General features: G+C 38.5%; 2 protein-coding genes across 2 annotated transcripts in view; one reads left to right on the forward strand and one right to left on the reverse strand.

The window, feature by feature from the left end:
• The window catches only part of LOC306871324 (carboxyl-terminal PDZ ligand of neuronal nitric oxide synthase protein-like), a 48,397-nt gene extending 45,104 nt beyond the window's left edge, over positions 1 to 3,293 (reverse strand). Inside the window, exons 1-2 of the mRNA XM_079419155.1 lie at positions 2,801 to 3,293; positions 824 to 895 (exon numbers count right to left, since the gene is read on the reverse strand). Of these exons, the coding sequence (XP_079275281.1) occupies positions 824 to 895; positions 2,801 to 2,911 (183 nt within the window). The 5' untranslated portion in view covers positions 2,912 to 3,293. The remainder of the gene's footprint in view (positions 1 to 823; positions 896 to 2,800) is intronic.
• Positions 3,294 to 4,264: 971 nt separating this feature from the next.
• On the forward strand, positions 4,265 to 22,884 carry LOC306871323 (tubulin polyglutamylase TTLL11-like). The gene is made up of 9 exons (XM_079419154.1): positions 4,265 to 5,528; positions 9,585 to 9,684; positions 11,968 to 12,101; positions 13,270 to 13,845; positions 14,038 to 14,133; positions 14,675 to 14,790; positions 18,984 to 19,220; positions 19,464 to 19,570; positions 21,754 to 22,884. The coding sequence occupies exons 1-9, from the start codon at positions 5,007 to 5,009 to the stop codon at positions 22,026 to 22,028; spliced, it is 2,163 nt and encodes a 720-aa protein (XP_079275280.1). The 5' UTR covers positions 4,265 to 5,006; the 3' UTR covers positions 22,029 to 22,884.
• Positions 22,885 to 23,508: the final 624 nt, after the last annotated feature.

Below are 23,508 nucleotides of genomic sequence, written 5' to 3' on the forward strand. Positions count from 1 at the left end.
GATAGTCACACATGCTTCAGTATGTGTGCAGTAAACGAAACCCTGCATCTGCGCCATTAATTCACACAGAGACACGTAGAACAAGCAGGATTCATATTTAAATAGTATTTTGCAGCTTAATATTCACAGACACTAGTCCATATCGCATTTTGATTTAAGTGTACTGACCTACTTTTGATTAATTATCCAAAATTTGAGAAGAGAAGAGACTAATATAGGATAGAAAGCTCTATGAAAATCTTGCAACTGAAGCACTTTGATCTCCTGGCAGGCCTGTCACAAACTCTAAAGGTAACAAGTCATGAACACACACACAAATTCCTGCTCCATGTGATCAAGCAACAAATCCAACTTAATTTGTCTTAGAGATTTCCTACAGTCTGAGCTAAGATGATTTGTGTGAGTACATGGCAAGTACATATAGAAAACTAGAATACATACACACACACACACACACTGACCAATCAACCAAAATAATGGCAGTCATCTCCAGTTTACATTTGCTGTAGACCCCGGAGAGATCATAACAAGGCTTTCTGTGCCCCACTGTCTGTGAGTATGTGTGTGTGATCTCTCTTTTATCAATGTGCAGAGCATGAAATATGAAACCTCAGGTGAAAAAATACTATCATAATACACACTAAACAAAGCAAACACTTGTAGACTGCAGAGTATGTGATAAATATAGAGGAACAGGCTGTTTTTTTTCCCCCCAGCTAATGAGTCTTACACTGCAATAGACGTGTCTGAAAAAACAGCTGCCGTGGGCCAATCAGTAGTGATTACTCAGCACTCAGAGTCTGTGTCTGTGAGTGAAACTTACCCTGATTCTTCTCATAGCAGCGACAATCTCCATTCGACTGTTGGGTCTTGGGACATCCAAGCTGCCAACATACTGCAAAAGAAACGCATGCTTCAATGTTAGATGAAGAGCATTCTGTTTAAACTCTGTTATTAACTGCAACCGAGGAATCACCCAGTCTAAAATGAATGAGGCAGCTTCATTTGCACAAACACACGCAAACAAACTTTCAAGGTTAATGAGTGCCAATTTACTTTTGCATTGGCAGGACATTGGCAGCCTCATTTCTCAAATTCTATTTATGCTTAAATATTCATCTAAATCAGTGATTCTCAATTGGTTTTGCTTCAAGGCCCACATTCAGACAAATGGTGACCACACTAAAGTTGTTTATTTAATAATGGTAAACAAGTGCTCTTAAAATCAAACATTAATATGCATCAATATTGCCAAGAACAACAATATGCAAAGATAAAAAAATATGTTTTATTTCATAAAATCATCCTTCATAAGGTAAAGAACATTGTGTGAATATGTAACCTTGGTATCTTTAATATTGACTGAGTAAGGCCATGTCAAAGACTAAAATCATAGTGAAATAAATGGTTAAAATTAAGCTTTGATCAGTGCCAGCTGCAAATAACATGCTTAATCAAGTATTAGGTTCAGTGTTTACAAACAACACAGTGTTCTTTCATGCTTGTAATGACCTGTTCTTAAGCTATATGGAGATGCTGACCTTAAATACTTATCTCCAGCTTCCACAGTCTAAATAGAGGGACAGCACTACTGACAACAGTTCAGCAAAAATAGCAACTTATACAGCCGATTTAAGCTTTGAAAGACAAGACCGCAATACTGCAGTCAGAATGTGTGACTGTGAATGTGAGTGGTTCTAGGTCTTGGCTTCCCAGCTTTGGCCAATTAAATTCCTGGAAGATAATCCTGTATCACAAATTGGAGCTAAAATTACTCCACGATAGGCTTCTGAGTGGCTCAGTAAACAAAGCTTTAGGTTTCCTGAGGCATTTAGCTGTCTGCAGATTTGAAAAGCTTACAGAAAATCTCTCTGGGAAAACACCAGTATTTATGACATATGAGACCACAGACTGCAATATTTTTTGAAAAATGCAAGTGTCTGAGTATGTAGATGCATTTAAGAAATGACTATGTTAAAAATAGACAGAGGAGTTATCTGGGACTTTAAAGGATGTCCTGGCTTTCATTAATGGGCACTAATTAAATATTTATCAAGCGGTCATAACCAGGCAGTTTTATGCTGAACAGGACATCGGTTGCTGTATATGATCATAAGCAATATAGAAAACCAAATGTTTATCTAGCTGAAAATCTAGCAGGCTTATAGTGGTGGACAAAATACACAGACTATCCCAAAACCTCAACCATTGACTGAGAATTGATGTTCAATGCTCTCTCTACCAAGGCAGCTCAATGTATTTTGAGACACAGCCATAAGCAGAGGTTTATTCAATGAAATGTTAAATACCAATGTCCCAGTCAAATCTAACCGCAGCTTCTGAAGAAACTAAATACTCTCCAAAGATGTCTCAGCTCAGTAAAATTACTAATGTAACCAGCCATGCAGTCATTGAGAAAGTTGTGCCAGACACACACAAAAAAACCCCTCTTTGCATACAGGTCAGTGACATTTCTTGCCTTGATCTATTAAGTTGACCAAAAATACATTAATTAAAAATGAACTTCATACAAATGAGTAGCCTACAATGAACATGTTTTCAGTTTCTGATTTTAAACTCATTTTGTTATTTTGGGGGCTTAAAAATAGAAAATAGCTTTTTTATTATTATTATTATTATTATTAGGCCTATTTATTGTAATCACCTGACGAAAGCCATGTCACAACCAACATCTAAAGCATTTGTTGTCATGTAACAAGAAAACGATTAAAACGATTATCGGTTAATAGTATAACCAGCAATAATAACAACGGCGATGTTTACAGTACATATAGTTCACCTTGGCTTGGAAGTGTATTCCGTGTTGATACGCTTCCTCGTTGTGAAGCGGGACTCGCGAATCCGCCACATCGTCCACCGGGTTGTACCTGCTTCTCCCGTGCATTTTCATTGGGACCCGTCCAGATGCTCGGCGAGAAATTTCATCAGCCAGTTCCCAAGCTTCAAACTGCCAACTAAAAAGATTGCTCTAGTTTAACCAGCAGAAAACAAGTCGCGGATACAAGAGCGATTCAAAGGGAGGGAGCTCATTATAGTAGCAGCCCGGGAAAAGCTGAATGAAATCACAGGCGCTTCAGCACAAAAGAAATGGGATGGGCGCTTCTTTCCCCCCTCTCTCAGCCCGCAGACATCAGCTGCGTTTATACAAGTCTGGCTTCGGCTCAAGTTGTTCAAGTGCCTCAGCAAGAAGTTTATTAAAAGAGGCGCTATGAGTGAATTCTGAATCCCCAATGACAGGCTTTATTTGCGTTGCTCTCTTCAACCTCTGATGCAATTCTCATGCAGCAAAGTTCCGTCTGCTTTTAGGAACAACCTTCAAGTCTTTCAAACACCATATTTAGCATAATAAAAGCAGTACTTCCTTATAGTTCATAGATGAATTACAACACAATACACCCAGTTCCCATGGGCTATATGCAAAATACCACAGGTAAAAAAACAAAACCATGGTAAAGCTTGATTAGTCCTAGATTTTGGTGCACTGCATAGCTACAATTATTATTATTTTTTATATACATATATTTAATAAATTCCACAGAAGAAATCAAGTCTTGCTGGTTTGGAATGACGAGAGTGAGAAATGACGACAGAATTTTCATTTTTGATTGAACTACCCTGTATCTCTCTTCATACATCTGTGGCGATGAGTTTGTGTTCAAGTCACTGGGTAGGCTACTGCAAAACATCACAGAGAGACTGTTGATGAGAAAAAGTGAGAGCTTCTTTTTTTCAATAATGACACAGGTGCTCCCTCTGCTGCATCACAGAGGCATTATGGACACTATGAGTTTTCAAATCTGACTAGTCAGATTTCTCAAAATTATTTTCTTTATCACGTGACCGTCGTCTAGAGGTCATAAAATATAAGATACTGAGAATTATGTCACGTTTTTGTGTATTTTTCCCATTCATTGCAACACACTGAATTATAGACACTGTATGACTATGATAAACATTAAGATGAAAAACAGGCAATTTTTTGCATCATAGCAAGGGGACATTGTTATTCTTGCTGTTAGCCTGTAATGGAAAATAAAATAAAATAATATAAATAAAGTAATAAAAATATATAAATTAATAAAAAATAAATTAATCATGAATGAGCTCTGACTTGTGGACCTTACTGTATATACACACACACTGAGAGAAAGAGTGAAAAAAGAAAGTTCTGTAACCGTCACTGATTTTTCGCTTCGCGTATAGCGTGAGTCCAGTGCAATATGTTGCAGCCGTGTGCCTCTACGGCTTCCGTTAGCTGCGTTGCGTTGTCAACAGGACCAAAACACCAGCAGCGACAGCACACGGGAGCTTTACTTCTGGACTGTCCGCTGGCCATCAGCTGACACCTCACCTGTCCGCCTGCATTAACTCTGCCACGTCTGAGCAAACAGCAGGTAAACGGAATGCACGCGATGTTTTCATTTAGAGATACGACGTCCGTTTAAAAGCGCGAGAGCAGTCGGTGCACCTCACCGGCACTTTAAAACTGACCGAAACTGACAGGGGGAATGCGGTGATGCACCCAGCCATGCCCTGCCCTCGTTTTCCTCATACTTATGCCGCGATATGTGCTGTTAGTTGAGTATTGCTTTATAGAGAATGGGATGAATTAGGCACAATTACGTTCATATGCAGCTTGTGGTAGTATCGTAAGTAGTTAAGAACCTCTTTTTCCCAATAAAAGGACACCGGACGGCTCTTGTGTCCCCTGTCCCGTTAGATCGACATCAAAAATATCCAGCACACTGTAGTTATGTGTTATCTGTCAGTGCTAATAACGTTCAGACTGTAATCATGGAGTCGGTGCGTCTTCACGCTAGTTTACCAGGCTCTATAGTTGGCTTTTATAGACAGGTTTTCTGTTTTTGTGCTTTAGTTTGGATAGCAGCAGCTGGTCCACGTTAGCACCTCATGCTAGAAGATTATCCTTACATATTTATTAAATCTAAATGAGATAACAAACAATCCGACCGTTAACTAACACTATGAGCGATCACTATGAGAGAGTGAAGATTGAGCTCCAGCAGATGAAGGAGGTGGAGAACGAGGCCGCGGCCGACGAGGAGCAGCTGTCCCCGGCCTCGGTCTCACCAATCCCCGCTGACGTTTCCTTCACTGCTCGGAGAGACCTGTCCAAAAGTAGCATTAACGGGAGAAGTCGGAGTAAAAGTAGGAGCAAAGCAGACGGTCATGAGAGACAGGTGAACGGCAAACAACTGACGGATCTGACGCCTCAGAAGTCAGACTATTCACACGGACAGAGCCGTGTGAGCAATGAGCCAAACCTTCACATCAAAGGAACGGCAAGGCTTTTAAAGGGTAAACCGGCGGCAAACGGCCACGTTGAGTCATGCAAGAGACGGACAAATGGGAAATGTGAGCATCATGGCAAAGAGGACGACAGGAAAGTAGCTAAAAAGAGGAGAGCTGTGACGGTGGACACTTCCAAGGCAAAGACGTCTCTGGAGGCGCTAAAGATGAGCATCAGACAGCTGAAGTGGAAAGAGGTGAGAGAGCCACTGTGTTCTGACATCACATAACCTTTGCCTTTATCTACCTGCCATTCTGATTACAAGGGCTATTCTATATACATCCTATTTTAAGATCCCCTTTCTCAAATAGGCTGTTCTGAGATTCCTGTCAGAATGACATAGTTCTGCACAGGCGGCTCCCACAATAGTTGATTGACAAGGCCGTCTTACCTTAGACCCGCCCTGAGAGAGCTGTCATTAGTCCGCCATTGTGTCGACTCCGGTGCAGGGGAAGACAAGATGTCTCCGATTAAGCGATTTAGGTGTTTTGTTGTTGGATGTAATAATGGTTATAGCTGTCATCATTTACTCCTGACATCTGAGCCGCTGAAGATGCAGAGGATTAACGTTACTTTCGTTTTTAAGTGTATGCGCCGATCCCCGATCTGCCTAAATGCGTCTATGTTCGCGCGAATCATTCGTGATCCAGCTTTATCTACAGAAGAAGTGTTTTTTTTTAATGAATCCTAATAATGTGCTAGTTAGCCAGTTTGTGGCTGAAGATTACAGCCTGCTTGTCACCCCACGGAAGAGAGGGGTGGGGTCAGCAGAGCTCTTTAGCATTTAAAGCAACATGGACTAGAATGGCTTGCTGAAAACAGCTGATTCTGACAGCGTAAAAAAGGTGTTTTTTACACTACCATTTTTTAAATTTTAACCAAAGTATGTTATAGACTTTTCATTAAGACCCTAAAGAATCATATCAACTTGTGGAAAATGGGCATCCGACGATGACCCCTTTAAAGTCCCAGTAAAAGTTTTGTGTGTGTTTGTGTGTAAGTTCTGTGTGTAGTTGTGGGTAAACCGTACGTTATGGGGACAAAATGTCAAAGATGGCAATATCCGAAATCCTTGTGAACATTTTTTGATCCCCATGATAAGGAAACAAGCTTATAAACGATACAAAAAGTGAAACATACTTTTTAACATACTATCTCTGTATTTAAAAAAAAATATTTAGTTACCACTTGTAGTACACTTGAGTGTGCTAGTGTATGAAAGATGGGTTCAAGTTCAAGCGTACTGCATCAGTAAAACCGATCCACACATTTCCTTGAATATGAATGGATGAATCCATTGGACTAATCTACACTTTCTTTAGGCTTCTGCTATGTAAACAAACACTTACTCTTGTACGTGACAAACACACGCATATGGTTACACTTGACCGTCTATGTAAAGTCACTCTGCATTAAAAAAAGAAACACTCATTAATACATTGATAAGATGTCAAACTATACCATGTGGTGCACAACACCTGGCAGGTTGGAGATAGTGAATGCTTTTGTTGAGTGAATGTCTACACCCCTCTTCTACTCGTCTACATTGAAATATTATGAGCCTTTGTAATTCAGCGCTGCCTTGTTAAAGGTCGGTTTCAAGTTTAAGCGCATCCATTATACCTTTTATCCTGTCTGCTACACCAAAGACTGTTTCAGGGAGAGTTCCCACTTGTGGTTTTAAAAATGTTTTGAAGACTATCAATATCTTAAACAATTTAGTTGTATTTGCATGTATATAAACCGCTTACACATTTGGATCTATGTTTCTGATCTAAAAAGGTTTTATGCCCTTATCTAATTTGCCGTCATCTAATCTGAGTACACTGCATTTACGTTTTTGATGTGTCATGGTTGCAAAGACACATAAAGGGTAGCTGAATGCTGACTTTCACCATATGGTTGTGCCTTAACAGTGGTAAATGATAAAGCTCAATCTGGGATCATCCCACATGCCTGTATTTCCACTGCTTTCCATGCCTGTATGGTACAGAATAATAGGACACTATGCATTGTAGAGCTACATGTGTTGTAATTTGTAAATTTAGATTGATCTAGTAAGGATTTAATACAGATACTCCACACTACACATAAGTTACACATACAGTACTCAGCACAAAAGCACATACATGCACCACACTGGGGCTCAGCCAGACCAGGTAAACATATCCGTTTGTCTGTAACGTGAGAAATATTTGAAGGGGGTCTAGGCTGATGTGACAGGGGCAATGATCCTCCCTGGGGAGAGATGATTGGGTGGTTGGTGTGTTAACACCAAGGCAGCTTCCATGGTGAGTAACAAACTGAAATTAAAAACCTATATATGGTTTTTAAAGTTTGTGAAAAAGTTTTCTTTGTGAAAAAGTGAATGCTGAGTAATATAATTTCTCAAAATAACTTAAACCAGCACAATTTAATAAAATATGTTTAAGAGATACTGGACTCTGGCATGAGAAGCATAGTGGCGGATCTTCAATTGATATTAAGAACTTCTGGAATGCCTTATTCGGTCCTAGAGAGAGAAGAAAACAGAACTGTAACCTTTAGGTTTTTAAATAGTGTGCATTTTATAGCTATTTCTAATATGAGAACACTTGAAAGTATAACAAATTAGAATGAAAAAACAATAAAACTTCACTTAGAAAGGAAGAAAGTGCTTTCCGAACGGATGTTTCACATTTTGTCTGACTTATTAAATGCACTGAAGATATAACATAGTTTGAATTGAAACTTTTTTTTTTTTTTAATTAAGTTTGGAAGGTGCACAAGCTTTCTCTTCAGTGTTTCGTGACAGTTTCACGTGTCTTGTACCTGCTACATAATTCCAAGTAACTTAATTTAAGTAGTTACGGCTAAAGGTGATTGGATTGAACAGGCATGTCCTCGTTTTCTGACCTGCTCCACAGCTACTCTGACAGAGCAATGAAATGTTATTCACGTTTAAGAGATCTTTGCTAACCTTGATACATCAAACAGAGCTGAGGTGCTAATATTTTGTCATACAGGTTTGGAACAGCATGAGGGGAGTACAAAAATTTCTTATTTTTGGGTGAACCCTAATGCATTAAAATGTTTACACAAAGCTATTAGTGCAGTCAGTACACTAATTGCTGGTCTCTAAATCTGACAGATGTATATCAATATGTATATAAGAGGGCAGAGCTAATTGAACTGCCCAGTTTATTTATTTATTTTTTTAAATTACAACGCAATGCTAGAAGAATGCAAATAAATAGATCGTGTTTTCAGAGGAAAAAAGAAATGGAAAGCATTTTTGTTGCCAGTTTCATGCAGTGATCTATCAGTCACGCGCATGAGCATTAGTGCTTCACAAAATTGCTGCACTTCTGATTAAAGCAACTGAAGCGAATAAAGGTCACACGTTAATTGTTCTGCTACAGCCTGTGATGTCTGTGTTTTTTTTTAACACATGCACACTTTGGTTTCACTTTATGAATGACGCTTTAGATGTTTTATATTTGCTCATTTTGACCGATTCCTGAGCCTCTGAAATAATAGAGCAAGGGCTATTTAAACCTGTCTTTGACAGGTTTCACTATATTTGTGAGAACATTGAAAAAAATGGCTTTCACAACTGTAACTATACCTGTAAACCTGCGTGAACTCCTAATCTGATCACACATTTCTGGTTTCCTCTGTGTGCCAGGTGACCAATATAGGAGCACCTCCTCACACTCCATTAGCCTGTTAAATGGTGACATGATCCTCACAAAATCCAACCCAAGACATGTAACCCAGTCTATACTAAGCACACTACCTGCATCCAGATTAGTGCCCTTGATAACCTACTTCACGCTCAGCCCACACTGTCGCCTAGTCGTCATTTACAGGCTCTTAAAAATGTATTTGAAACTGGACCAAAACCTGAAACACTGGTCTGTACACATGTGCTTAAATGCATTTTCACCTGTAAATGAATGATGGTAGCAACATATCTTAACCCTGCCTCTGTAACTGACACTGTTACTGTTGTAGAATTATAAACATTCTTCCAAGTCATTGAGAATGTAGCCCTTAGCCATGATATACGTACTGTAGGAAAGAGTAGAAATTGTTTACTAAAATGTTTCTTGGAAAAAGAGTCCTGCAGAGGTGAGCTGTTGTTATTCTAGTACAGTTAGTCATAGTCAATGTTTAGCATCCTTGTCAAAAGTATAACATGTTTATTATGTTGTGATTGATGGTTTTCCTGCTTTACTTTGCCTAAAGTCTCTTTCTTTTGATCTTGCAGTTTCCGATTGGTAGGCGGACAGCCTGTGATATCTACTGGCATGGCGTCTCTTTTCATGACAATGAGAACATCATCTCTGGGCAAGTCAACAAATTCCCAGGTAAACTTCATAAAAAGTAGGTCTTTAGAGATTTTGCCAAAGTAGAAACAGCATATTTCATAATTTTAATAGGACAACATCATTTGCAATCTTTAAAAAAAATAAGAAATCTCAGAATTTAAATGACAGTGGGATCTGTCATTAAAGATCAATTAATCCTAATTTTCAAACTGGTACGATGTTCGGATTTAAACTGGTCAATCTGGTATTACCTGTAGTTGGACAGCAGGTGGTGTTAAGGGTTAATTTTCATTGCGCAGATCACTGTACACAGTAACACAGGGAAACTTTATTCAAACTTTAAATATTATTATTTTAACTACATTTTAAAATTAGAAAGAGAAACTGAGCTGGCTGAAATAAAGTAAACATGTAAAAGGAAATACAATGCTGAATTTATATGCACATTTGTAGAGAGGTCTCACCATGGCAACTGCTTTCACGTTTGTGTTGAATGCACTTCTCGTATATGAAAAGTATGCCATGGCAAGCCTATTCAACAATAAATATCTAAATAATATTTTTGGTCAATTAACCTGGCAAGCAGGAGGTTTACAACATTAAACAAATTCTTTAAAGCGTTATGGATGGGGAGAGGGCTGTTAAAGTGGTCATATGATGTTGCTAAAAAGAACATTTGGTATAATGCAATGTGTTTACGCGGTTCGAGGTTCAAAACCACATTATTTTCCACATGCTGTACATTATTGTTGCTCCTCTATGCTCCGCCTTTCTGAAACGTGCCGATTTTTACAAAGCTCATCGTTCTGAGAAGCGAGGTGTGCTCTGATTGGCCAGCTATCCAGTGCGTTGTGACTGGCCGAATACCTCAAGCGTGTGACGTAAATGTTACGCCCCTTACCGTATTATGATGCCGTGTTCCGGCGCGACGAGACTAAAACAATAAAACCCGCTATAAACGAGGCATTTCTTGCATTCAGTGAGGACATAATTACTGATTATAATGACTCATACAGTCTTTTTACGCGTTGCGCCGCGTAAACATAACACAATATCTGCATTTGTGATCGTAGAAACGCCAAACAAGCACTACTCTACACTGCTCAAAACTCGCGTTTGAATAGTCAGTAGCAAATTCTTTAAATATCGAAACGTGCTTACAGGCTGTAAGTCAGAAGCACCAGACTGTCCTTGTGACATTGGAATTGCCCCACTTTATAGTGTTCACAGCCATTCATAGTGTTCACATTGTAGGCTACTCTCTCCCAGGTTCAGGAAACAGTCCTCCGTAAAATGTGCAGCACACACTCGAATATTTGCGTTGTACTGTTCTGGAACAGTGTTGTAAATATAACTTGACCACCGATTTCTAGTTGTGTACTCATTTGGAAGGCCAAATAAAGTACTTTCGCTTTCACAACGAAACACACAGCGTCTCTACGACACTGTCACCAACAACAATACTACAGCAAGAATAAAAGTTACACCTTCTTTCATTGCGTATATGTTTGGGTGGTGTTATGCAAATCTTCCCACACAGTGACGTAGACATGTGGGGGCGTGGCAGAATCTTAACACTCTGTAACACTCCAAAGAGAAAGGAAAACTTGAAATTGCATCACATGACCCCTTTAAATACAGTATTTTTATAGTAAATAAAAATGTAAATAAAAACAAACAATACAGAACTAAAATCAGTGGATCAAAAAGTTGAATTATCTGACCTGTTGGTGTGGTTGAAGACGTCCCTCTGATTTCGACATGGTGAAACACTGTATCCCATTACAAAAAAACTGAAGCTAAAAATATTAAAAACAAAATCCGTGCATAAATGACAAAACTGCAACTATCGAAAACCATTTCTGAAACTAGTTTAAACAAATCTGGAAATTGAAAAATAGTACACATTTACATTAGTTAGTTAGTATAGGCTACATTCTGTACTTGCTTTTAGAGGAAGGTTATCAGTCATACAGTATGGTGAGTATTGTTTACTGGAATGTTTTTCAGCAGGGGAGTCATAAAGGACTCTCAAGAGCTGCTGACTCATGGTTTTGGATGGAATATGGCTGTTTTCATAGCTGTATTGACAGTTGCTTTCACACAGACAGTCTTTCCAAGCTGTGTGCGCACTATGGAGCCATTGACATCAAATGATCAAGTGATTTAATGAAACTGGCTCTAAAATGTGTCATATTTCTCGAGAGAATAACACCCCTGTAGGGCCATAGACTGATGGGGAACTGCAGCCCCTCTCTGGCCTCTGTGCCATCTCTCTTTGACGTCACTTGTTTTCTCATCAACTATCCTGTCGGTCAGCAGGAATGATAGAGATGCTACGGAAGATAAACCTGAGTCGTGCCGTGCGTACCATGCAGGAGCTGTTCCCGGAGGAGTACAACTTCTACCCACGCTCCTGGATCCTGCCTGAGGAATACAAACACTTCTCCACACAGGTACAAGCTCAGTAAGGGAAACACTTCAGAATATAGAGTTGATAGAGTACTTAGGATACTGTATCAGAGTCAATCTGTGAAATCACAACGAAGACATTTACAGAAGCTAGACAAACTGTGTTTTTTCCTGTCTTTCTCCTCTATGGTAGATTGCTGTAGTAGTAATTGGTCAGGACAGAATCACAGTAAAACCAGGTTAAGCAGTTTAGTGGCCAGCAACAGCTAATTGTGAATGACAAGTTTGTTGCAAGATCTTCAATCGCCTTCCACATATTACAGTTACTGTATCTTTGTGCTTTATTTGTTCAGATGGGCTGCTTAAATGGGATTTTATCTTATGCTGTCCAGTAGGTTTAAACAATTTGTGGTTCAATTTGTTAGTTTTTTTTTTTGTGTGTTTTTCCTTTTTATATTCCTTTTTTAAAATTGATTAATACTAATATTTGTGCATGAACTTTTGAGCTTGAACCAGGAAAGACTTGTATGGGCTTGTGTTTGAGTAACCTTTTTTTTTTTTTAATAGAAAAGCTGCAGGGGGCAGCAGAGATCTGTGGAAGGGGAAAAAAGGGAAAACATGCATGCAGGCTAAAGAAAACCATTGTATTAGCTGGAAATATGAGGCTTTGTTTACCAACCATAACAACCATAATGCTATTAGTGGATAGTCACCAGCACCCACTGCCTTTTAAACTGAATTTTTTTTTTAAATTAAGTGTTAGATCAGCCTTGTGTTATTTTGATTATAATCTTATTTTTTTATTTTATTATTATTATTTTATCATTCAGTGCACTTAAACATTATCTGGAGACTCAAATACTGTTCAAATTAACCCTTTCAGACTCTTCTGTGGACATCATATTAGTAAGAAAGTGAGTTTTCTTGAAGTATCCATATGTATTTAAATATTTAGCGCTTACATTAGATTTAGAAAATAAATTTAAATTGAATTAAATTAATAAAATAATTATATATATAATATATTTTTTTTTTTGTTGTTGATTATCATTAAGGGCAGAATTTAGAGTAGAAATAAAGCATTGTCACTGAAATGTAATTCAGATCTGAAAGGGTTAATTCTTTCAAGGGGTGGCCTCTTCAAGTTCTTTTCCAAGCATATTGGAAAAAAATGTCACGATTCACCTTCCGCTTTTAATTTTTTTTCTTAAGATTCGTCTCCTGAAAGATAATGATTCAACCCTCAAGCCCACTTATATCGTCAAACCGGACAGCGGATCCCAGGGCGAAGGCATCTACCTCATCCGTGACCCTGCTGACCTTCGGGTCATCTCAGGTTCTCAGATCAAACAAGCAGTTGTTCAAGAATACATCCAGAAACCCCTGCTCATTGATAAACTGAAGTTTGATATCCGCCTGTATGTTCTGGTCCGCTCCTTGGAGCCTTTAGAGATCTACATTGCTAAAGAGGGTCTGTCCAGGTTCTGCACAGAACCCTACCAAGAACCCAGCCAGAAGAACCTCAGTCATGTTTTTATGCACCTCACCAACTACTCCCTTAATGTGCACAGCGGGAACTTCGTTCACTCCGATAGCTGCAGCACGGGCAGTAAACGCACTTTCTCTAGCGTTCTCTATCGCCTGGCATCTAAAGGAGTGGACATCAAGAAGGTCTGGTCAGACATTATCGCTTTGGTTATCAAGACAGTAATTGCACTTGTGCCTGAACTGAAGGTGTATTATCAGACAGATATACCACCTGGAAAACCAGGACCGACATGTTTTCAGGTATATTTCCAATAAATTCCTGTATGTGTAACATGTTTTGCATTTTATCATTAAAATGAGAAAAAAGAGCACATACCCATATGCTATTAACTATGTTTTTCCTTCACCAGGCGGTCCGTAATTCTCTGCCTTTCACTAGATTTCAAAGTCAATAAATAGTAAATAACAGAAGATGATGTGTTCCAATTTTAGATCCTGGGCTTTGATATCCTGCTGATGAAAAACTTGAAGGCTGTTTTATTAGAGGTCAATGCCAACCCCAGCATGAGGATTGAACATGAGCAGGAGGTGAGGGTGCAGATGTTCTTTTAGTGTGATGCTATTCAAATACCATAAAAAATTACTGTGGTATATATCTCTGTATGCTACCATAGTATACACTGCCGTTCAAATGTTGGGGGTCAGTAAGGTATTACTGACTTGTGTTAAATGAATCAAGTGACCTTAAATATTTGCATTTCAAATAAATGCAGTACTTTTTTTTTGATTCAACAAAGAATCCTGAAAAAAGTCATGGTTTATGACACAAAAATATTAAGCAACTGTTTTCAACGTTGATAATAAAAAAAAGGTTGCTTTAGCAGCAAATCATCATATTGAATGATTTCCGAAGGATCATTGGACACTGAAGAATGATGCAATGGCAACTGAAAAATTCAGTTTTGCCATCACAGCAATAAATTATAATTAATAAGAAACTTCTTTCATAAACATTAACATTGGGTCTTACTGACTCTAAACTGACAATGACTACACTTGTGTTTACAGACTAACGGGGACATTAACATGAGTCTGTTGCGCTGCTTATTGTTGACGCCATATGTTGCAGGTGTCACCTGGTGTGTTTGAATATATACCGAGTCCAGTAGATGAAGAGGTGAAAGTGGGTGTGATCAGAGACACGCTGCGGCTCATGGACCCCGCTCAGAGGAAACAACACGTAACGTGAGTCATAATCTTTAAGGCTTATGGGACAGTTGATTGGAACCGGTGCGTGTTGCCATCCTCGCCTCAGCTTTTTGGAGCTGAAATAATGGTCTGCTGAGCTGCAGTCATAAGCCTTTCAGATGGAAAAGTTAAATTCAGGAAATCCTGTGATGGTATTTCACACTTGTGTGGCCAATCGTCCTCTGTCTCTCTCAGTCAGGGATAGCCGGACAGTCTCATGCCCCGTGAGCAAGGTTGTGTGTCAGCTTTTATTGTAGCTCATTGTACACAGACACACTTCAGTGTCTAGGCCTGGGGGAAATAAAAGTCAGGCAGCCTTTGTTTTTGAGGAAAGTGTAGAGTCAGCTCAGAGTTTAATTGAGACGTGCATGTGTGCTCAGAGCTGGAAAGACTCTGTGTGCACATTTTTCTTTAATATCTGCTAATTTAGCCTTTAGATGTGCATTTTTATGATCTAGCACAGTTGTCTGGTTTGTGGTGTTTGAGAAGTGAAAAAGTCGAATCATTTGTGTTGTTTTCAGTTCTTGATGATGATTTCAGAAATCTAATATACTTATTTGTTGCTCACTTTACATTTCTTATTATCAGTGTTGAAAACAGTTGCTCTGTAATATTTTTGTGGAAACCAAGATACATTTTTTTAAAGTATTCCTTGATGAATACAAAGTTCAGAAGAACAATTGTTTGAAATAGAAACATTTTGTAGCAAACCTTACTTTTTTTTTGTCTTAAATATTCAACCCTTTTTTTAAGCAAAACATGCAAGGGGTATGAAACCGTAAATAAATAAATAAAATAACGTACTCACCAAAACTTTTCCTCCAGACTGCCAGTTCCTACAAGGAGAATGTTAGTATGTCACAAATAAATTTACATATAAACAGTCTCCTCTGTAGATCTCTTATGGTCGAGCAAACATAAGCTCATATTGGCACAAAAGATTGAATGAATAAAATAAATTAAGGACACTCGGTGAGAAAGTTCTACATACTCAGTCACGATCTCTTTCATCTTGTGTCCTCTTTTCAGTCAACCTGAAATAACAAACCTTCAGTGACTGCGGCGACTGTGTGAATTAACACCCTACTCACAAACTCTTCTGTTTCAAGCCCTTTGATGCTTTTTGAAGCTATTCTGTCCCGAGTATGATTGTCACGGCTAATGCTGACAAGTACAAAGTCACTAAGGCTTTATGAAGCCAGAATGTCTTCACTAGTGCTGTATAATGACAGCCTACTCCTCGCAGGGCTCTCCACGTGCTGTTCCTCTAGTGTTGACGATCACGTGTCTTGTCGGACCAGTTCATCTTGCATGTTTCCAAAGGCTCCTGTAGAAAATTAGCCGAGATCATCCTGATCGCTGGGGTATATTTGTAGCAATAGCCAAAAATACATTGTATGGGTCAAAATGATTGATTTTTCTTTTATGACAAAAATCATTAGGATATTCAAGTCAAGTCAAAGCTTATTTCTATAGCACGTTTAAAAGCAACAGAGTTGCACCAAAGTGCTGTACAACAAATACAAATACAATACAGAAAAAAAAAACAACAACAGAGCCTTAAGCAGGCATTATTCAAAAGCCAGGGAGAACAAATAAGATTTAAGAGCAGACTTAAAACTAGCTAGTGAAGGAGCGAGTCTCACATTTACAGGCAGACCCGGCCACCCTTGGTTTTACAGCGACAACTTGGGACCGTTAAAAGAAACTGATTACTGGACCTAAGAGCTCTTTGAGGAGAATAATCAGAAGGTCACTGATATATTTTGGTGCAAGGCCCGCTAGCGCCTTGTACACATAAACAGCTATTTTAAAATCGATTCTGAACTTTACAGGAAGCCAATGTAAAGATGCTAGGATTGGAGAAATGTGATCCTTCTTTCTTGTTCCAGTAAGAAGCCTCGCTGCAGCATTCTGGACAGTTTGTAAGCGAGAAATCGCTGATTGAGGCAGTCCCCAATAAAGGGAATTACAGTAGTCCAAGCGAGATGTTATGAAAGCATGTATTACAGTCTCCGAGTCTTTATGAGGCAACAATTGTTTCAATTTAGCAATGGATCTAAGATGGAAAAAGCTCCCCTTTACCACTGTACTAATTTGTTTATCAAATTTAAGAAACGAGTCAAATGTAACCCCAAGATTTCTTACATAGGGTTGAACACTAGCGGAAAGGGACCCTAAATTAAAATCAGATGAATATCTAGAGTGACCTAAAATCAAAATTTCACTTTTGCTTTCGTTTAATTGTAGAAAGTTATCAGCCATCCAACCTTTTATCTCCTCAAAACAGTCATCAAGCACATCCAAAGAGCCACTGCCGTAAGTTTTTGCTGGAAGATAAAACTGTGTATCGTCAGCATAACAGTGGTAAGAGATCTTATATTTCTTAAAAATGGCTCCCAAAGGAAGCATGTATAGTGAAAAGAGAAGAGGGCCTAAGATGGAACCTTGGGGCACGCCACATAACAAAGGAGCCGATGAGGAAGAAAAATTCCCAATATTCACTGAGAAGGTTCTGTTTTTAAGATAAGAGGCCAACCACTGCAGAGCGGTACCCTCAATACCCACCCACTTTTCCAGCCGCTGTAGCAGAATACTATGATCAATTGTGTCGAATGCCGCACTAAGATCCAACAAAACAAGTACCGCATGAGAACCAGTGTCAAGAATTTGCAGAAGGTCATTACTGACTTTCAACAATGCAGTTTCAGTGCTGTGTAGTGATCTAAAACCCGACTGGAAAGTGTCCAGGACATTGGACATACTAATGTAGGAATCCAACTGTAGACAACTCTGTTCCATGAAGATATTTTGTATATTTCCTACTGTAAATATATCAAAACTTAATTTTTGATTAGTAATATGCATTGCTAAGAACTTAATTTGGACAACTTTAAAGGCGATTTTCTCAGTATTTAGATTTTTTTTGCACCCTCAGATTCCAGATTTTCAAATAGTTGTATCTCGGCCAAATATTGTCCTATCATAACAAATCATACATCAATGGAAAGCTTATTTATTCAGCTTTCAGGTGATGTATAACAAAAAAAATGGAACTTTATGACTGGTTTTGTGGTCCAGGGTCACATATGTTAGACATACAGTATGTTGTTAGATTATATTAATAGTGGGCTGGACCCTTGATCATTTTTGGCTGTTAATAGAGCCTCTGGCTGTCAAGGAGACAGATGTGATATCTTAAGTTATATTCCAGGTTCAGTACAAGTTAAGCTCAGTTCCCACCAATCATCTTTTCTGGGAGTATGTAAGTTTGGTGAGCAGATACAAAATTCTGCGAAAAAATTCCATGGCATCTTTAATGTGCTAAAGGTTGTATGTGTCTTTAGGTAAACCCATTAAGGGTGTTAAGTCGTATCTCTGTCGTTAGTACTTTTGCCCTGTAATTCTCAAGCCACATCCTTCAGGTCAGAAGCAATGAAGTGCATCTACTTGGACTAAAAGTGCAGGGTTACTTACACCACTGCTGAAATGCAACAAACTTCTTTGGCTCCTCGGCCATCTGGACCCAGCGCTCGTATGAGAGGACTGCAGTTCGCTCGGTTGGTTTTGTGATTGTTAAATAATTGTTTTCATTATGTTGTCCTTGGGTAAGTGAAAGAGAAAGAGGGATTTAATGAGAGAAAATGGTAAGGCTTGTGGGTTGTGATTTTATTCACTGAGGATTTCTCTTTATTTTTTTAGTCCTTTGGTTTGAAGTCTCCTACTTGACATTCTTTTAAGTGTTATGCTGTTAGCACAAAATCAATCCGCAAACTTTTCAAATGATTTGAGTGTTTTTTGTTCTCGTTTAGCCATTTTTTAAGAGATTGATATTTTTCACTCATCTATTGTCTTAAATTCGAGAAATTATAAAATAACAGAGAAAGACTAAAGTTAAAAGGCAAGTTAGTCAAAAATATTTTGATTGCAAAAGATGCCATTTAAAATGGTTAGTTCGCACCATATACCATAATTTACCAAAGGTGTTTCGGAAGTTGTAAAATATAATATTAGTTCAAACTAATTATTTTTTAATATTTATAGTTTTTCGAATGTCAAACTATTTTTCCCTTACTTGTAGAAAAATATAAATGTAGGCAATTAAAAGTACAAATAATTATATAAATATATTATATAAAAATAAGAATAAAATAATGTGTGTGTTGAGGTTAACCTTACTATGTCAACAGGTCAAGTACAGGGGGCGGTTCACCAGAAGAAGCTATTGTTGTGGAGACAGGAAGTGATGAGAAAGAAGGCTTGGTGGATTCCCTTCCATCTTTATGTTTAAAGCAAGTCTTCCCTAAATACACCAAGCAGTTTAATTACTTGCGGGTCGTGGAACGTATCGCTGCCATTTTCCTGCGTTTCCTTGGTGTCAAAGGAACCATGAGAATGGGTCCGACCAGCTTCCGCACCTTCATCAGGCAAGTCATTAGTTCCTGTAGCTCAACTGATAGAGCGTGGCATTAGCCAAAGCCAAGATCATGCTGGTAAAATGCAAACCTTGAAAGCAACATCTGCAAAATGAAGACATGTAAATGTAACAACCATTTCACTGGCTCAGATTTCATTCCCATATAACGTTATTGCTAGATTTAATGGAATGAATGGGATTCTGAATAAGGCAACATTCATTATGTACCATGTTAATTGAGCGTCTCCTTTAGGAACTGCAAGCTGAGTAACAGCAGCTTCTCGATGGCTTCAGCGGACATCCTGTACATCGACATCACGCGTCGCTGGGCGGGAATGCTCCCCGACTCCAGAGAGGCAGGCAAGAGGCCCACCAATCATGATGCAATTTACAGCACATCTTCACTCCAGAGGCCAACACACAATCAAAAAGCTGTTAACAGCCTCCAATAAAAGACACAATTTGCAACTATTTATCATAGTGCATTTCCCCTCGCACACGGTCATAAATGAGATCGTCAGGGGAGATAATTGACAAATAAATTCCCTTTTTCGTTCATTTGCTCAGTACTTGGAAATTGGGGAAAATAGATGGCCAATCAACTAATGCCACATAACCAAATTTTCAAGTTCTGCCTCAATCTTTTATATTTCAATTTTTATTTATTTTTTGCTTTCACTTTGAAAAGATGCTTTGGTAAATGGGAACATTTGTGTGTGTGTGTGTGTCAAAGCTAATGTGCCCAGAAGTCATTTCTGCTTTTAAATGAGCACTGGTAATATTCTTTGTGATGGTGCATTAGGTTGGGCCATGCTAGCATCGTTTTCTTGGAGGAACGTATGAAATTAATAATGTATGCCAGGCCTTGCTTCTCCTAATCAAAAGAGAGAATGAATGAATATATACTTGAGTCTCTGTGCTCGTAAATGGCCAGAGTGGAATGATGTGAGCTGAATTCTGGAACGTTTCGGAAGGTTGCACTGAATTTGGTAATTAGTGCCTTGCAATAGGGAATCAACACACACACACACACTCACAAAAGCCAAACTGTGTGGCGTGAAGAAAGTAATAACTGCTGGATAAGGTTGATATTTATAAATAATAGAAGTGGCTGTTTAAGAGAAGGGGATCGAACCGTTTATCCCCGAGGAGGAAGAGGAGCGATAGCGCTGCCATGATCTTCATTAATAGTAATACATTTACTTTTGAGGAATGCTGAGCTGACACTCGGACAGAATCTTAACCCTCCTGTCCATCCCAGAGTTCAGTCTGCTTCATTTGACATCATAATGCTGAATTATTTCAGCGCTCCTCATTAGTCTGCTTAATGAAACCCATTTTCTCCTTCTGGAGAACAGCATTGCTTATTAATTGTGGCCATCCATTCTCAATGTACACATTTCTGACCAGCACAGCAGGCTGCCTCATTTTCTTTCGAGATGATTTTCACAGCTCCATATTGTCCACAGCGAGTGCTCATTAACGCTCGGTATATGTAGTCAGCCAAGTGATCTGCATCCACTTTCAGGCTCCAACCCCCTGAGGGTCCCAGGGACCCTTAATATCAGTAGAAGTGCCTTCCTGTCGAAGTGTGTGGAGAGAATTTCACCACGTTTAAAATGTACAAAGTTTTTCTCTTTAGAAAGAAACCGTCTGTATTTCTCTCCCTCGGCTCGCAGGCTCAGACGTGACCTTGAGACATTTGCTGCTGATGATTTAAGCTTGCAGATGAAGTTTTAACAGGAACATAAATATACTGTAATTAAGTTTTCATCAGCGTGGAGAAGATACGACTGCACTAAATAATACACAGATGAAACCCTGTTAATTAATAAACAAGCAGAAGGCAAATCTGCCATATTACAGCTCAGAAATTATATCAGTAATAGCTTTTCTTCAAATCTTTCGGTAAACTCTTTGTGAGACAACTGCATGTATTGTCTTGTTTGGTTTGCTTGATATTTAGATCTTTTCCAAAATTCTTACTTTAGGCACTACATGTAAATTTCAACCATTTTTTAAATTTATTTTGACCTCATAATTCTTTGTCAAAATGTCATAGCTCAATCATCTGGTGAAATGACAGATTTCACTATTGTGTCTGCTTAAACTTCTCCATGCACGCTCTCATTCATCTCATTTTTGAGTGCAACACCCACATCTCAAAATCCAATCAACAGCTGCTGAATAGATGGAAGTTCTTGCACTACCCTTTTTTTTTTTTTTCGCTAATCCATTACACTTGATTGTGTGTCAAAATATGAAAGAAGAGACCTGTTGACACTTCTATTTTATCTCTGAGCATGTAGTTTTTATCAGCTTGACTGGGGAAGAATGAAATCTCCAATGCTTCAATAATCCCAAAAACGGAAATAAAATCTGATAACAGTGGCTCTATAAATTGTCCTGCTATAAACTCAAATCTGCGCAAAAAAACTATTTTTTTTTTTAGACCAGTCCAGCTAATGCACATTCAACTTTGACAAGCGACTGGTTCTTTGCAAGCATCAAGTAAAACAAAGCGCTCTCTCTCTCTTTTTCAGGAATGTGTCTTCAGGCATTTATTGAGGCCTTCTTTTACTTGGCAGCACGCAGGTCCAAGGCTTTACCGCTGCGGGAGCAGGTGCACTTTCTGCTGGAGGTTTGCGAGGGGGCCCTTGAGGGCCAGAGCCACAGCGAGAAGCCACGGCCACATCGATCGCACACAAACCCCGCCTCTTCTCAATCATCAGCACCAACCACGTTCAGCTCCCCCGCACTGACACGACAACGCCACCGGCCGCTGCAACTCTCTGCTAAAGCAAACACAGAGAACTGAATCACAAATTCATGTCTTCTGAGGAACTTCCAGAGGGCGAAGCAGTGTGCTTTTGAATAAATACAGAAAGAAAGAAGGTAGAATAATGAACCGGATTTCATAACATATAGAAGCCAAGATAGAAGTGGACCTTAAATCATTCACTCTTAGCTCTGTGCAATTGCTCAAGTTGAATTGTTTATACACAGCTCAGATTAATATATTTCTTTCACCACACTACACAGACAAATGTAACAGAGGATATTTGTACTCTGCCACACAGGTACTTGTTTCAGTGCTACATGTGCAGCTGGCATTGTGTCGCATAGCTCATACTGTATGCTTACCTTCAGGTAATGTGGGTAGGATTTGTGTGAACCAATCACTGCAGGGATAACTATCACGGGATTCAGTGTTTCTTAAAGGGACGAGATGTTGTCGTAACACCACTTCAGAAAAGCAGCTAATTATCTCAAATGGCCACCTTTAACTGACTAGGCAGAACAACACGATGGCCTTTTGTTAGTAAATATGGTGTTAACACCAGGACATGGCACCAAGTGCACTCAAAGTTGACCAAGTTGTGTATTATTTATACCCGAAGAAATTTATTTATTGTTTTTTCACTTAACCGAGTCAGTCGCTGTAGCTGTGAATTGACCGAAATGCTCCTGCATGTAGAAATTATGACAGAAGGAGAAAAAAGGGTTTGCTGTGGTTTAATGCAAGTGTACATCTCACAAGATTAGCACATATTTACACAGATCATTTAACCCTCATTTAATATCACATTACAGCTGCAGGCATCGACATATACACAATTAGGCTTGACTGAGATGTACTTTTTATGGAGATGTTGAATAAACATTGCATTTAAAATATTACATTGTATGGTTTAATTTTTCAGTTACACACACAAACATACACTTACCATTAAAAAATATTTAGCAAGGCTGTATTAATTTGACCAAAAATACAGTAAAAACAGTAACATTGTCAAATAGTATTACAATTTAAATTGTTTCCTATTTTAAAATATTTTAAACTGTAATTTATTACTGTGACTTCAAATCATTCTAATATGCTGATTTGGTGCTCAAGAAACATTATTATTAATGTTAAAGAGTGTTGTGCTGCTTATGTTTTATAATACATAAAATAAGTGCTACATTTTGGTAGCACTTTACAATACGTTTCATTAATTCACATGAACTAAGAACAAAGAATACTTCTACAGCATTTATTAATCTTAATGTTAATTGCAGCATTTACTAATGCATTATTAAAATCATGTGAACTAACATGAACAATGAAATGGTGTAATAAATGGATTGTTCATTGTTTGTTCATATTGGCTAATATATTAACTAATGTTAACAAAGGACACCTTATTGTAAAGTGTTACCAAAATTTTGTAATGATCTTAACAGCACAATTTTTGTAATAGTTATGGTTGACTCATTTAATTTATTTGTAATACCACCCATAAGATGTTGTACAT

Source organism: Barbus barbus (assembly GCF_936440315.1).
Source record: "Barbus barbus genome assembly, chromosome: 6".
NCBI classification, from domain to species: Eukaryota; Metazoa; Chordata; class Actinopteri; order Cypriniformes; family Cyprinidae; genus Barbus; species Barbus barbus.